General features: G+C 41.2%; 1 protein-coding gene across 6 annotated transcripts in view; it reads left to right on the top strand.

Moving 5' to 3' along the window:
- HECTD4 (HECT domain E3 ubiquitin protein ligase 4) overlaps window positions 1-16,866 on the top strand; it is a 192,843-nt gene that overhangs the window by 82,304 nt on the left and 93,673 nt on the right. For 5 of the 6 annotated variants that reach the window (XM_045887620.3, XM_045887619.3, XM_045887617.3 and 2 more), the window contains exons 10-20: window positions 1,110-1,223; window positions 1,942-2,082; window positions 6,966-7,198; window positions 7,582-7,727; window positions 9,474-9,544; window positions 10,176-10,281; window positions 10,875-10,995; window positions 11,678-11,806; window positions 13,721-13,845; window positions 15,302-15,455; window positions 15,975-16,075. In XM_045887620.3, the coding sequence (XP_045743576.2) occupies window positions 1,110-1,223; window positions 1,942-2,082; window positions 6,966-7,198; window positions 7,582-7,727; window positions 9,474-9,544; window positions 10,176-10,281; window positions 10,875-10,995; window positions 11,678-11,806; window positions 13,721-13,845; window positions 15,302-15,455; window positions 15,975-16,075 (1,441 nt within the window). The remainder of the gene's footprint in view (window positions 1-1,109; window positions 1,224-1,941; window positions 2,083-6,965; window positions 7,199-7,581; window positions 7,728-9,473; window positions 9,545-10,175; window positions 10,282-10,874; window positions 10,996-11,677; window positions 11,807-13,720; window positions 13,846-15,301; window positions 15,456-15,974; window positions 16,076-16,866) is intronic. The other variant, XM_045887621.3, reaches the window with a different exon arrangement.

The raw sequence follows: 16,866 nt of genomic DNA, 5'->3' as shown, positions 1-16,866 counted from the left end.
GTGCTAGAATTTTATGTTTGAACGTGGGGAAATAAAAATAGTATATATGTGCTGGTGCAGTTCCTGTAGAAATGTTTTAACTTAGTTAATCTTCACAATAACAATATAAGGTAGGTACTTCTATTATCTCCACTGTGTATGTGAGGAAACAGAGGTTCAGTACATTTTCCAGGGTCACACAAAAGTGGTAGAACTGGAATTCAACCCAGAAGCCTAGAGCCCATGCTTGTTATCACTGCACTACCTGTGTTAAGGGAAAAGGCCAAAGTGTCTCCCTAGTTTTAGAGTAGTGCTTTGAAGGACAGCAACCTAGCTGTGTTTGAGTGTCCATTAACCTTTATTGAACAGCAACTATATATAAAGTTTTCTTGTAAATGGTATTATGTAGTGATCTTAGTGATCATAATTCCTCTTGCAATGACCCTTTTGATAATCTATATTGAAAATATATGCAAAAGTTGCCATTTATTTATTTTTTTTAAAGATTTTATTTGTTTGAGAGAGTGAGTGCGGGGGGAGAGGTAGAGGGAGAGAATCTCAAGCAGACTGCTTGCTGAGCACAGAGCCTGACGCAGGGTTCAGTCTCACAACCCTGAGATAATGACCTGAGCTGAAATCAAGAGTCAGATGCTTAACTGACTGAGCCACTCAGGTACCCGGCAAAAGTTGACATTTTAAAAACATTTTGAAAAATAGGGCTCACTATTTAGGAGGACATTTGTGACTGTTTTCTTTTTTTAAGATTTATTTATTTATTTGAGAGACCGCGCAAGCAGGGGGGAAGGGCAGAGGCGGGGCGGGGGGAGAGAGAGAGAGAGAGAGAGAGAGTGAAAAGCAGATTGCCTGCTGAGAGTGGAACCTGACAGAGGACTTGATCCCACAACCCCGAGGTCACAACCCAAGTTGGGTGCTTAACTGATTAAGCCACCCATTTGCCCCCTTTTTTGGTGTTCTTATGTTTGTATTCTATCTCCTCATTGTTACCACCAACAGACAACAAAAAAGGTGTGATTTTTTATGGAAGTCTTGTTAAGAGCTTAAAGTTTAAAATTTGAAAAGTAGACTATCATTGTGAGGCTTATTAAACAGCTTAATATTTGTTTCCAAAGTCCTTGCCTCTAGCTTGGTGTATAATATTTCGGATGGTCAGTTCACAAGTCGTGCCGATCTCATAGATGCTGCTGGAAGCTCGTTGGGGCGTGGTGCTCTTGTACCAGGATTGGGTAAGAAATGCCCACTTTTCCTTAGAAAATTCAAACTTTTAGCAATTTCTCTCAAAAAATCTTGCCAATTCCTTTTTCTAGTAAGAAATAATTTTTTGATGCCACTGTTTAATTCTAAGGATCAACATAAGAAACGGCCATAGGTGACATTCCTCTGCATAAATTGCTACTGAAGATACTATCCATTAGGTTGTATGATGATGCCCGTAGCAAATTCTTCTCAAAGTTCATGCTGTGAAGAGGTTTATTTCCCATGAGGCATTGGCATGCTTCTTCTTGTTAGGAAATGAACATTATGTAATGTATTGGATTTTCTCTTTGCCTTGGCTCCTAGGAAGCTCATCTTTAAGTTTTGGGCTTGGTTACTAAGGCTTTTACTGTGTGTTAATGTGTTCACTACTCCTGTTAATACCTGGGTTTTGGGTTAAGCCACTTAAATCCTTTTGGGAATTAAAAGGGTCACAAATAAGTTAGTTACTAAGAACTGTCTATTCCATGAGACCTATTCCATTCTCACACAGGAGTTAAAGTAGAAATTGAGTCCTGCCTTCTTGCTGAGCCCCAATCTAATGCTTTGCCAGATAAATATATGGAGATAGGGATGTGGATTGTCAGCAGCAGAGAGAGTTGCCCTTCCGTTCTTTAGCTGTGCTTTGGAGGAATATGTATACAGACAGAGGATGACATGGCAGTTGGATGAAGTGTGCTCTTTCTGCAGGTGCCTGTTACGATACAGTGAACAACATGCTGTGGACGTGCTCGAATGATTATATTGATCAGTGGTGTAATCCAGGGAACCAGGCCTTCCATTATGTTTGTCAGAGACTTGGAGTCAGCCACATCATCACTGAGCCCAAAGGTGAGGTGCACTCATGGTCTTACAGGAATAGATTTTTCCGTCATGAAATATGAGAGAAAACACATAGCCCAAGCAACAAAATGTGTCAGCAGCTTTCCCTGAACTTGAAACCTAACATCCTTGTTGCCTGATTGGTTTGTTTGTTTGTTTGTTTTTAGATTTATTTACTTATTTAAGAGAGAGAGCATGATCAGGGGGAGGGGCAGAGGGAGAAGGAGGCTCCCCACTGGGCAGGGAGCCCAATGTGGGACTCAATCCCAGAATCCTGGGATCATGACCTGAGCCGAAGGCAGATGCTTAACCAACTGAGCCACCCAGGTGCCCCACCAGATTGTTTTATGATTAAATAAAGAAATATGTAAATAATAGAGGACTTGAGACTGAGAAAAAACTGTTATGTCACTCTGAAATTGTCAGAACTTTGGTGCAAAAGTTGATTATTTGTACTTGCCATGGGATCATTTGCCATGGTAATGTTTTGCATTGACAACTTATTTATATACAAATTTAAAATTAGAATCACCAATAAAGGATCTGTATTTCTTAATATTAAGTTACTGTTTTTTTTTTTTAAAGATTTTATTTGACAGAGACACAGCGAGAGAGGAAACACAAGCAGGGGGAGTGGGAGAGGGAGAAGCAGGCTTCCCGCCGAGCGGGGAGCCCGATGAGGGGCTCGATCCCAGGACCCCGGGATCACGACCCGAGCCGAAGGCAGATGCTTAACTGAGCCGCTCAGGTGCCCCTTAAGTTACTATTAAAATCTCGTGGCTTAAGGTCAGCTATGGTGGTATGGAGGAGCATAATCCTCTCCCCATAAAGCAATGATAAAATGGACATGATTACCAAAAACAACTATTTCTAGGCTCTGGAAACTGACCAAGGGCATACACCAAGTTGAATAATGAATATTCTTAAAAACCACTGAACTTTGGGTAAGAACAGTGGAAGTCTGTTGTACTCTTAGCTGGGGATGCTCATGTCTCCCACCTTAGGCTTGGTCAGTGCAATATTCTCACCAGGGTAGGGCAGATCCTGTAAACCAGCAGCTTTGCTTCCAGAGGGGGCTGACCTGATTTGAAGCAATACATGGAAAAAATTCCTGCCCAGCAACAATGTCAGTAACAGTACCAGTCTGAGTGGCAAACCAACAGAGAAGACTGGTGGCCTAGTTCGCCTGAGCTGCTCACCTGAGGCTGTGGTCGTGATTAGGGCGAGCAGAGGACCAGCAGACTAACCAGAGATTTACTCATGAGCTCCGGGTAGCGAGGAAGCTACAGAGGGATTTGGTTAGCTACCTGTCCATCTGTGTAGAAGAAGCTGAAGAGGGTCCAACCTAGGTGGTTCACACAGACCTGGCTGAGCAGGAGCCTACACATATGTGTGGAGATGTGAGGGGGTCTCACAAAGTAAAATCCAGGGCAGAGTTTAAAGCGTGTGACCCTTGGTGTGCTACCCCAAAACACACAGACCCAGCCAGAAGGCCATACTTACTTGGCTCAGGCTATTTGAGCACAGACTTTGACTCAAGACTAGATGATCCCTAGGAAACAGGCTTAAAAATAAAAAAATGAAAGTACACAGATGAAAGAAAGTAACAAAGTAGAAAGAAGAATTGAAAAAAACCCAAACCAAACAGAAGTCAGTAGCAGGCGAAACTCCGATGTAGATGAAAACTATAGCAGCCTTTATATATATATTGAAAGATCTAAAGGAAACTCCAGGGTGCCTGGGTGGCTCAGATGGTTAAGCGTCTGCCTTCGGCTCAGGTCATGATCTCAGGGTCCTGGGATCGAGTCCCCACATCGGGCTCCCTGCTCCTTGGGAGCCTGCTTCTCCCTCTGCCTCTCTCTCTCTCTGTCTCTCATGAATAAATAAAAAAAATAAATGAAACTCCATTGAAAAGATGCAAGTATGATGACTATGACTTAAAAAAAAAAAAAAAAAGAGAATTTCAACAAATAAATTTTTGAAAAAAGAACCAGTTAGAAATTCTGGATTTGAAAAGTTCGGTGACTGCAAAGAGCAGCTCAGCAGCAGATTTGACATGGTGGGAGAAATAAATCTGCAACATGGACGTAGATAGATAGAGTCATCCTCTTTGAAGAGCAGAAAAGGACACTCTTGGGGAGTACTGGTCAGGTATTTTGTAGAATGTCCTTCAGTTTGGGTTTATCTGATGTTTTCTCTTTTTTTTTTTTCTAGATTTATTTGAGAGAGAGAGAGCATGAGCAAGGGGTAGGGGCAGAGGGAGAAGCAGATCCCCCCCACTGAGCAGAGAGCCCGATGCGTGGCTTAATCCCAGGACCCCAGGATCATGACCTGAGTCAAAGGCTGATGTTTAACCAACTGAGCCAGTCAAGAGCCCCTGATGTTTTCTCATTTTGAACTGAGGTTTTAGATTTTAGGGAGGAATACCGCAGAGGTGAAGTGCTTTTCTCATTACATCCTATCACACGGCATGTGATATCAACATGATTTATTATTAAAATTGATCACTTGGTTTGGGGCACCTGGCTGGCTCAGTCGGTGGAGTGTACAACTCTTGGCATCGGGGTTGTGAGTTTGAGCCCCATCTTGGGTATAGAGATTACTTAAAAATAAAATCTTAAAAAAAAAAAAAAATTGATCACTTGGGTTAAATGCCAGCTTTCTTCAAAGTTACTATTTTTTCCCTTTCCAGCTAGAAGCTAGTCATTAAGCCCACGCTTATGGGAAAGGGAATTAAGCTCCACCTCCTGGAAGGAAAAGCGTCCCAGAACTTGTGGACATATGTTAATCACCACAGTAATTAATGTTTTGAGGGAGGTGATACTTTGAGGCTATGCAGTTACCAGATTTTTTTATTCTTGAGTTAGTTTGGTAATTTGTGTCTTTCTAGAAATTTGTCCATTTCATCTAAGTTTTCTTATTTGTTGGTATAAAGTTGCTCATACTATTATAATTTTTAAAAGGCCAGTGGTAGCTTCTCTACTTTCATTCCTGATTTTGGTATATGTGTAGATTTACTAAAAATCATTGAATTGTGCACTTAGAATGGGTGAATTTTATCTTAAATTCTATCTTGATAAGGCTGTTGGGGGATTAAGAAACAGCAGGGGCGCCTGGGTGGCTCAGTCAGTTAGATGTCTGACTCTTGGTTTCGGCTCAGGTCATGATCTCAGGGTCCCGAGATCGAGCCCCGTGTTGGACTCTGTGCTCAGCAGGGAGTCTGCCTGTCCTTCTGCTCCTTCCCCTGAGTGCTTTCTTTCTCATAAATAAACAAACAAATAAACTTTAAAAAAAGAAAAAGGTCAACTCTATATTAGTGCCTCCCTAATTATTCTCTCCAAGCTTCTTGCTTAATCTCTAGATTATATATTCACCTGTACTCGGATATCTAATAGGAATCTTCAACTTGTCAAAAAACAAAACTCCGTTTTTTCCCTTCTCCAAATCTCTACCTGCTGAATCCCCAGTATGCTAGTATAGGGATCACAGTTCCTTCATATGCTTAAGCCACAAAATTAGAGTTCTCTAGGAGTCTTTCTCTCACAGTTCTCATCCAAATGGACATCAGCCAATCCTGTCAGCTCCGATCCTCAAGATAGATCCCCAATCCAACCATTTCCCACTATGCTGCTACGACTCTCACCTAGGCATTGGCGGCTTCAGCAGTTGATCACGGTGGCCAACTCCCTGGTTTTCCTTCCTACTTCCTCCACAGTTGCCCTCCTCCGCCCCTGTACACTAATTTTCACACAGTCACCAGAGTCTTCTACAGTCTCTGTAGTCAGATCTGTCCCTCCTCTGCTCCGTCTCCTCCAGCGGCTTCCCATCTAACTCGAAATAAACCTCATTTATTTGGGTAGGTCCCAGAGACTAGCTTTCAGAAAGTGTTTGGTGAGGACGAATATACTAATCCAAATTATTGTAAAAGCAAGGACTCAAGGCACAGAAGAATGTGGAACCCAGCCTAGCCCTCCAGTTAACATACAATTGAAAAGTTCAGTTTTGGCCAAGTTTACCTTCTCTTTGGTTTTCCACGAGTCCTTTCCTCATAGCTTCTAGTGCCCACGATCCTTTTGCAACTCCCAAGTTCCCCCCACCCAGACCCGCCTCTCCCAGATCGCCTGCTTTCCTGTTCCTTTAAGGCAGTTCATTTCAGCTGGTTTAAGAGGAAAAGCAGGTTTTTGGGTTTCATTGTTGTTGTTTTTTGCATTTTGCATTTTGCCTATTTTCACCTCCATTCCGTGAATGCCCATGACCATCCATGGGGTGTTATTATGTAAGAGGATTCTCATGAACCCTCAAGGTTGAACTGATGGCTCTCTAGGTTATAGTGACTAAATGAGATAAAAATGGTGAGGTACTGTGGGAGGAGATATTTGTGGACCTGGGGTGGGGATGCAGTGGGGGTGGTGTTCTATCATAGAGAAGCCATAGAAGATAGATTTTAGTAGATTGGTTCCAGCATGGGCTGTGAGCGGACATGGACTGTATGCAAATCCCAGATCTACACTTAGTAGCTGTGTGACCCAGGGCGAGTTACTTAACCTCTTTGACATTGATTTACTCCTCTACAAAACGGGGCTAAAATAGTCTAAGTTTATAACAGGGTTGTAAGGTAATGCATGTAAAGCATTTAGCCCATTGTCTAGCATATAGAAAGGGCTCTCTCAGTGGTTACTTAAGCTCCTTAAAAATGGGAATTCCCTAGTGTGTTCATTTTCACCCCAGCACTTAGTAGCAGGGAAAAGGATTCTCCAGAATTAGTGGAAGAGATGAGGAACAAGATATTCTGTCCTAGTGCACGTGTACCTTTTGTAAACCAGAGTTCTTTTCCTTGGGGGGCCACGTGTGGAGATGTCTTTCCTCACTGCGTTGCTTTTTTCATTTTTTAGAAGAGGCTATAACCACAAATGAGGTTATAAACCAGTTATTGCACCACGTTGGTGCGATGTGCATACACCAGCTCAATCTTCTTGCCACCAACCCCAGTCTTCCAATCACAAGTGTCTTGGGCAAGCAGCATCCAATTGAAGCATACCATCTTAGCAGTATTTGTGACATTATGGAGAAGGCCATGGTTAACGGAGATACCTGTATCATACGCTGTATTCTCGTTGTCTTTCAGGTAAACGCACTTTTTTGACAGAGGTAAGATCAGAGAGAAAAAGAAACCCGAAACCTGGTTTCAGCCAGCTTATTTCCACCGGAAGAAAAGTTTAGTAATATTCCCCTCTTGTGTGTTAACCACATTCTAATCCTGTAATTAGAATTATAATTATATTCATTGCATTACAGTTAATGGAGTATTGCTGTAGGTAGCTCATTGCAATTAATATATATATATATAATATTTACTATAATTATACTATTACACAATAGAGGAGATTGTGGTTAAAAATCCACCCGGATGTCTGTTCATAAGAATATCTACTATGTGCTTTTTTCATAGGGATAATTTTATCCCTAGTAGAATTAGCATTTTTAGATCTACCCCTTATGTTTCCGTAGGTGGTATTTAAATTTTTCTTCAGCCCACAAACTGAAAGGAATCGAGACATCATTCGACGGTCTGGATTGCTGCTTTGGCAGTTGTTGATGGCCCCAAAAGATCAGATTTGCCCTGAAATTCAGAAGGAAGTGTGTCTTGCCATCAGGTAATCTGCAGATGATTTTCTTCATGGTTTTTGCAAAATGCTTCTCCTGTGCTGCATTGTAATCTTTCCTGAAGTTCAGTAGCATAGAAGTCTCTTACCCCGTCCCACAGTCAGGACCTCGTGCATAGGGAGTAATTTAACCAGAGGGGCTTGTGGCCCCAAGCCATGTGTGTAACTACGTTCCTTAGCTTGCCTTTTGGATTTTGAAAGAAAAATAAAAGCAAAACCGTTGAGAGGATTTTTTGATGGTTGCAAGTGGATGTTCCTGTCGTTTAGGGAGAGTATGTGGCAAGGTGGCAAAGAAGCAGGTTTGGACAGCCAGCAGACCTGGCTGGGTTCTAGTCTTTGCTCTGCCACTTACAAGCTCGGTTCATGGCTTCCATTTCCTCAGCTGTAAAGTGTACATAAAAATAACACCTACTTTAAGAGTTTGTGAGATTTTTAATAAGATAAACTCTGATATAAAGTGCTCAACAATATTAGCCTTTTAAATTCTATTTAAAACCTTGGTAGAAAAGATGGCAGAATTTGTGGGCCATTTTCTGTTTATTATCATTTAATTTTTTTTTTTTTTTTAGTGCAATGAACTTTTATCCAGGAATATAGCCTTAATGTGACCAAGTATAATTTAGTGACCAAGAGAGAACTGAATGCTTGGTCTGGAAGAACTGTCTGATGGGAGTGAGCAGAGAGGGAGGGTTTTTTTTTCCCCCCTTCCATAATCGATTATGCTTTGGGTCTCTTTCTGTATTAAGTATGAAGGCAGTAATTTAAATCTGGTGTCATGAGGAAACTTCTGAGGGTAATGGGTATGTTCACTGCCTTGATTGTGGTGATGGTTTCATGGGTCTATGCATAATGTCAAAACTTGTCATACTTACACTTGAAAAATGTGGACTTTATTGTATGTCAAACCTCATTTAAAAAAAAATAATAACAGTTCTGACACTACTTGCAGTACTTTTCATCTTGTCCTTTTGGAAAAGCTGAGATTTAGAAATTCCACTTCTCGAATGTGCTTTTGGCCACAATCTGGATATATACCTGGCTCAACTGCATTGACTTTTTTTTTTTTTAATTTATTTATTTGACAGACAGCGAGAGAGGGAACACAAGCAGGGGGAGTGGGAGAGTGAGAAGCAGGCTTCCCGCCGAGCAGGGAGCCCGATGCGGGGTTCGATCCCAGGACCCCAGGATCATGACCTGAGCCGAAGGCAGACGCTTAACGACTGAGCCACCCAGGCACCCCTACGTTGACTTTTTATAGCTCAGTTCTCTTTAACCAGTTCCATATCCAGCCTCAGACAAGATCTTATTTTGGTAACTCGTAGACACGAGAAGGAGTGCCTGTTTATCACAGAGGTGAATGGGCTATATCGTGACAGTGAATTTAGGTTCAGCCACTTTGTTAGTGATGAAGCTTCCCTCCGAGTTTTATGTAATCACACTGCCATTTTTTTTTTTTAAAGATTTTATTTATTTATTTGACAGAGAGAAAGCACAAGCAGGCAGAGAGGCAGGCAGAGAGAGAGGAGAAGCAGGCTCTCCACTGAGCAGGGAGCCCGATGCGGGACTCGATCCCGGGACTCCAGGATCATGACCTGAGCCGAAGGCAGTCGCTCAACCAACTGAGCCACCCAGGCGCCCCACATTGCCATCTTTAATATAAATACAAATTAAAATATTTAGAGTTTGGATTTTCTAGAACATTTGTTGAAAAGCTTTTTGACTTTTCTGTCCTTTCAGCTCTGGTTTAAATATCTTATACCCCGGTGAAACCGAAATCAATAACTTACTGAAGCTGGTCTTAACGGAAGGTGAGAATTATCCTTGAATTCTCCTTGAACAGTCATCCCTTTTTTTTTTGTCCCTAAGGAAACCACTGGCTATTAAGATAATAGATATTTCTTTTCTTCATACCTGTTAGCATTCCTCTTAAAATGTATCTGCACATATGCTAACGCTTCTACTGGGCCGAGAGCAGAAACTGTTCTATGTATCTTCAAGCTTTATAAACCTTTTTCTATCCACACCGCTTAGCAGAAGGTGCCTGACAGTAGATGTTTAATGCACGTTAAAGATAATGACCTCTTGGGGATTTTCTAAGTCAGTTTGTTTCCTCCAAAACCCAACTTTTAAAGTTAGACTAAATAAATGCAACAAAGTTCACCCTGTCAAAGACACTCTGCATTTAAAAGCAACATTAACTTAAGGAATTAGAGATCACGCTTTATGATGTATGAAGAGGTGACTTATGCTTAGGTCAGGATGTACTGGTTTTAAAAAGTCTGATTGGTTGTGATGTTTTTGCTGCTGCTGTTTGTGTGAGTACATGTGCCTGGAGCCCCTAGATTGTCACCAGTCTGTTCCTTTCAGAACTTGTTTTGATACCCTCAGTTTTCTAAGTGTAATCACCAGGGTCATTTATGGAGCTTTGTTCTGTGTCAGGAGAGAGAAACAGCGGCCTCTCCCAGCTGCGGGATGTGATTCTAACGAATTTAGCTGAACAGCTTCAAAACAACCGATTTGGCAGCGAGGAGGATGAGCATTACAGGTGACACCAGTTAATGCTGTTGACTGCTCGCCTTCTCTTTGTCTCTTTCCCAGTAATTAATTTACACTTAAATGTATTTGATCAATGTTAGTCTCCTGTAATATGATATGATAATTAGCATGTTAAGTCAAAATCACAGATAAATTGAAAGATAATAAATCCCACACTTGCCCTAAGAAGCGATGATAGCATTTTTCAGTTTTATCACCAGAGTACCTTAGGCCTGCAGAAAGGTTCTTAGTGGAAATAAGAGTTGGAGCTTATTTAAAAATCTTGGTGGAGGGTGCCATTCAAATCGCTGGGCTATGAGGGAGGGTAAGGGTGTGGTGAGAGCTAGGAAGGTGAGAAGGTGTTGGTTTTCTTTGCTGTTTATAAAATACTTGGACTGGGTGCTTGGGTACCATTTTGTTCCTGTAAGTTTGATTTAGATAATACACCTGGTTGTTAGCATCATTACTGAGTAAGATGATTTACTTACAGAACCAGTTAATTTTGTGTCTTCTATTTGTCATCTCGTACCAATTGTATACAATTTATCCTTTTATTATTAAACCATTGGTATCTTACTGTTACATTTTTCCTGCATTTTAAAGACTAAATGATGAACTTTTACACTACATTCTGAAGATTGTTGTGCGGGAATCCTGTATCTTAATCACCAAGTGCCAAACTGTCTCTAAAGAGGATTTTCAAAAACTCCTTTCAACTGTGCCTGTAAGTAAAAATGTGTTTAATGAAGGCAAAATTATGTGTCCCTGTTTTCACGTTACCGTATTGAGGTGTGTATGTACCCATGACCGTAACACACACACTCTCCAAGGCAGCCTTAGTTGATGAAAGTCAGTGGGTGACTGTTTCTCCTGGTAATACAGAACCGAACGAATCCACTTGGAATACTTTGTCTAAAGACTTTATTCCTCCTGCTTAAATGTCTTGATGCAGTAAATTGTTTAAGTTTGGATGTTTTCATTTTGTTTAAAATAGGATTTCCCCTCCTGTTAATTTTCAATGTAGCATTGTTTTCTAAAGCATCACTGTTACACAGATTGGGAAGAGCCAAGAAATTCTCTTAAGGGTTTGGGTAGACTCTTCTCTAGTGGAGATGCATGAGAGAGGACGAGGGGTGGGGGAAGAAGAATTAATAAGAGGGACAAATTCAAGTAAGTATCTGTGTGATTAGTGTGAATTCTGTAGCAGAAGGCACAAAGTTACAGTAAATGTGTCAAATGACGTATCAAAAGCCATGTGGAAATAAGTCACCTGAGAAACTAACCTGGTCTGTTTTCTGTACTTTCTCTTTTGCTTCCCTTGTCCAAATCTTAAAACACATGAGGATTACATGACCCCTTCTTTCAGTAGGGTGTAGATCATCTAAATGCCCTTATTTGTATTAAAGGCTGCATCCTCCTGCCTGCGCTATCTGATGGCAGTTCAGAACCACCTTCTCAGTAACACTATTTTGATTAAACCCGATGAGAATGATGACAGTGACAACTCCTTGCAGGGAGAGACATTGAAGGTACAGGTAAACACCAAGCTTTCTTCTAACGATGCTTTCTACCCAGTGTGTAAAGCACAGCTTAACTGGCTAAATCTCTGTGTATTACAATGTCAGATGTCACCATGTGGCTTATGTTTTTGTGAGAGGTGATATTAGGCCACTCATTTCATAGGTTTTTGTCATTGCACAGTGGTTACCGTATTTGTGACACTCTCATAGTGTGTCATCCATGTGCTCCTGTCAATCTTTTTGTGCCTCGTTTATTTTCATCTTTTTAAAAGAACTATAAAATATGGCACTTACAAGTGATCTACGCATCTGAAATTTATGTGTATTTATAGATAAAATAAATCTGGGTGCATAACATTTGAAATAATTTTGACATTGTGGCTGCTTTGTGATATTCCCTCCATTCAAATAACTTCCAAAAGGTGATAATTTTCTCACAACCTCTATATCGAATAATTTCTAAACCTACAGTTCATTTCATCCTCTGTAATTATTTTTAAGTTAGCTTCTGTGTAAACTCAATAATTTGTTCCCACATTGCAATTTATAGCAATCCAAAGATTTTTTTATAGCAGTGGATGTTATAATTTTGACAGATGCTGGAGGCTGTTATTTGCATTGTTCTTCAGAATTTCTTCTTTGTGAAAGAATGGGAGAAATCAATAAGAACTTGATTCTTCTTTAAAATGTTGACTAAAACACACTGAAAAATTAACAAGGACGCCAAAAAGCTAAAAGCCATTATAGTTGCCCTTTTCTTACTCCTTTACACATGCGTACTGTGAGACCCATACCCTTGCTAGTTCCTAGTTCCTGTTTATGAGGTGATCTTATTATAGAGTCAGTTTTTAAACATGCAAAAGTGCATGAATTAATCATTTCAGCTGCTGATACTACTGATTAACTTCTCTTGCCTTAGTTTCCTAATCCAGTGAGAAGGGGCAGTAGGTCTCCCTTGTGAGGCTCTGTGAGGGTCAGAGCAGGAAATGCCCCCGCTGTGCCGTAGTCGGTCAGCACGCGGCGGCTGATGGCATCCATGGGACTTAAACCATGGTTTAGCCCGTCAGTTCAGAATTCCTTTTCTCTTAAATGATAAAAACATCTTAATAATTCCAAGAAAGGCCCCAGGAAAGTCCAGTAATGAAAACCAGTGTTTTCTCTTTGAAAGGCTAAATTCCATAAGTTCTTCATTAGCCCATGGAGAGAAATACTCATGACAGAAGAGGCTGAGGTGTCCAGTATTTCTGGGAAAAATTAAAAACCCAGTTTTCACCTAAAGGGTTAGGTTGGTCGTATTTTTTTTTAATAGAAAATAATTGTAAACTAAATATTTCTGTGATTTTAACTAGTACTTCTTAACACATTATTTAGTATTTGTACGCCCATGAACTCTCTAATAGTTATTTTTAATGTTTGATAGCCTGTAACTGCCTGCTACTTTAACTGAATTTTTAACCTGCCTGCTTTCGAGTGTAATGGTTTAAAACATTAAGTAAAAAGGTCACTTGTACTGTTTCAGAATGTTGTGTTTTGTCTCATTTATTCACCGCCTATACATGCGCCTTTTACTGTTCTGTTTTTCTCTTTAGCTATCCTCATACCACCCAAGGCAATCTTCCACCTGGACAGTTTCTGGTCTGGCCACCGGGAGCTCTCTTGTGCTGGAGGGGATGGGAGAAATGCCTTTTCTCCCAGGGACTCGGTGTGCTCCCCGTGAAATACTGCGTATTTCTGTCAGCACTCCAGACCTTAGCCTCCCAGATCAAATTGCTACTTGCCATCCTAGCGGAACTTACTGCTTTGGGCTTATTCTGGCCACCTCATTGTTTAATTTGGAAATGCATCATTAAATACATCATTCCATGTTGTCGTTGTGAGTGTGCACTCATCACAAAGCTGAAAAATAATAATATGGTATTTTCTACCTAGGAGCTAAAGGTCAGTATTTTGGCTCTTGCCACCCAAATCCTGACTGGATGTGATGAAGTGTTGGAAATGCTACAGCAGGTCACAACTGCCCTCATAAATAGTGACCTAGCTGACCGTGAACAGAGGTGAGGAACTGGCGCGTGAGCTGTGACCTGCTGCCCTTCAGGAAGCAGAATTTGCTTATGAAAGCAAAATCTTTTAGAACATTGCATGTTCATATAACGTAGAGGGATTTTTGTGAGAATAGGTTGAAACGGCAAGTGTTTCAATGCCAAGTGTGATCGAACTCTTTAATGGTGCTTTTCGGTGAGACTGGGCCAACAGCCATGGTCTAAGGGGGCAGCGAGGTTGTGGTGCACAGCCTCATCGCTGACATTCGGGTCTGCCACCATCGTCGCCCCCAGACTGGCCTTTCCTTCAGTTATCTGGCTCAGCACCTTGTGCACTGGGTTCCCTTGTGATAAGGACTTTAGAGAGGCAGAGATGACTTAGTAATACGGAAAATTAACTGCCGTGCAAAAGAGGACGCTGACGGGATGTCTTAAGATTTTACTGTAATTTTACTGCAAATACAGGAGTGACCTACATAGAGGGTAATCTTCTCTTTCCCAGTAATAAAGCTTTCTTAGTCCTCCCCGTTACAATTTCGGCTATGGTTTGCTGTACATCTGTGCTTATTGATGATTTTAACGTTAGAGATACTGATCCCAAACAACCCTGCAGTGTAATTTTTCCTCCTGTAGGGCTGTCTGTCCCCGTGTCCCTGTTTCTTGCCCATTCCCAGAGAGTAGGTGGCCAGGTTGGAACTGGGGACAGTATAGCCCAGATAGGCATTGCACTGGGGCTTGATAAGACACCAGGTGGAGCCCACTGCTGGCACACAGTGCAGATTTGTCCTGGGGAGGAGGGACAGTCTGAGAGCCTGAGAGATGGGAGGTCTGTTTCTTGTTCCAATCCCAGTTTCCTAAGTAGCCTTGGAGAATTTACATAACCCACATCTTTCTTTGGGTGAGTCACATATCTTAATTCTTCTAGCAGAGGTTTGGGATATTAAGAATGTGATTTTGGGTAATCATTTTACGATGTATACATATGTCAAATAATTATACAACTTAAATTTATACAGCCTTGTATCTCAATTACATCTCAATAAAACGGGGAGGGGCGTCATGTGATTTTAAAAGCAAATTAAAAATCTGTGTTGTAGCCAGTTACTTTTTCCCTGTCAGAGACCCCACACCTGTGGCACCAGGCCCCAGGGAACTTTGCACATGGTAACTACCTAGAGTAGCCGTTTGTATTTCAGAAGCCATTTATAAAGTGCTTCAGAGGTGCTACGAAATGCACTGTGTAAACTTTTTTAGCAAAACCACGGGTTGAAGGTGAAGCCCATTACTAGATGTCTGTCCTCTCCCTCAGCGGTAGAAGGTGGGAAATTTGTGGACTGAATTGCTATCGCTGTAAGTGCTCAAGCAGTTCAAGGAAATGCAATTTAAGAGAATTTGTTGGAGAAAGATGATGGTTGCTTCTTCACGTGATTAGGAATTGCTTAAGCTGTGTGTTTTCTTGAACTTCTTATAGGTTGAAAGGCTTGGAACAAGTTACTAAGGCTACTATGCTTGGTCACCTTCTTCCAGTGTTACTGACCTCGCTGATGCATCCAAATTTACAGACTCTGACCATGGCCGACGCCCTGATGCCTCAGCTAGTGCAGCTGGTGCTCTACACCAGTCAGGTACGACCCTCGCTGTGCCAAAGTGAGCTGCTCTTCGGCCAACCCACTTCACGCTGCGGCCACGTGCATTCACTGAAGGCCGAGTAAACATAACCGTGTCTGTCGTAAGCCAAGGGAAATAACAATGGAATGAAGAAAAATATCGTGTCCTAAAAATAAGCTAAATTATTAAGGGAAAACACATCTGTTTGACTAAATTACTTAGTGCAGTCTTACAGCAGGTGTGGATTGCCGGGTGGCTGTAAAAATGCTAAGCTACAATGCTACTGGGATCCTACCATTATATTCAGTTTCCTGAGTCCTTGCCAGCTACTGGTGACTAACAGAAAGGATATGTGCCATTCCGGCATTAAATAAAATGGTGTTAAGTGGTCTAAGTAGCAAAGCATTTCTTCGTGCAGGAGGGCAGACGAGGATCGTAAAAAGATGACTTAAGTGAGAATTCTAAATTTGGCTCTAGTACCATCCAGATACCTGACAGTAAGCACTTTAAGACATGATGATGGTTTTGTGTTTCAGACGGCTTTGCTGCTTAAAACCCAGTGTCCAGTTTTTGCCGAGGTGGGCTGTTCCCCATGTGGTGCATCAGACCAGAAGGGCAGGCTGTTCCCCGATGAGAGGTGAAAGATGCTGCTTCCTTGCAGGAACCCCTGCCTTGTTTTCTTCTGGTGAAAGCCTAGTTCTCCTTTTACAACACTGATTTTTAGCAAGGATTATGTAACTGGAAAAAGAGTCTAGGGTCAGCATTTTACAGATAATTATAGAATTGCTTTGTAGACTTATAGGACCGGGTTAGAGTAAATTGCCCACACATCAAGAGATTAAAGATTGACAAATTCTCATATACCAGTGATGGAGATGTAAAATATTATGATTTTGGCAAATAGTGTGACGGCTTCTTGAAAAGTTAAACATACACCTACCACACGACCTAGCTATTCCACTTCTGGGTATTTACACAAGAGAGAAGAAGGCATAGGTTCTTACAAAGACTTGTATATGAAGGCTCATAACAGCCTTAGAGTAGCCCAAGACAAGAAACAACCCAAACGTCTATCATCAGGTGAATGGATAAACGAATTGCAGTATATTCGTATGATGGAGTCCTACTCCGCAATAAAAGGGAGTGAACAGTTGATATACGCAACAACATGGGTGAATCTCAGAATCCTTATGCTGAGTGAAAGAAGCCAGATCCCCCCCTCCAAAAGTACATACTGTATGATTCCATATATAGGAAACTCCAGGAGATACAAACTAATTTCTAGTGATAGAAAGCAAAAAGTGATTGCCTGGATTACAAGAAGGAGGAAACTTCCTGAGTATATACATATGTCCAAACTTACCAAGTTGTACACTTTAAATATGTGTAGTTTAGTACATGTCGATGAAACTTAAAGCTGTCTTTAAA

This window comes from Mirounga angustirostris, unplaced genomic scaffold, assembly GCF_029215605.1.
Source record: "Mirounga angustirostris isolate CCGP_5_RB_7025 unplaced genomic scaffold, mMirAng1.0.hap1 SCAF_14, whole genome shotgun sequence".
Lineage (NCBI taxonomy): Eukaryota > Metazoa > Chordata > Mammalia > Carnivora > Phocidae > Mirounga > Mirounga angustirostris.
The sequence above is the reverse complement of the archived record's forward strand: the minus strand, read 5'-3'. Positions and strand labels throughout refer to the sequence as shown.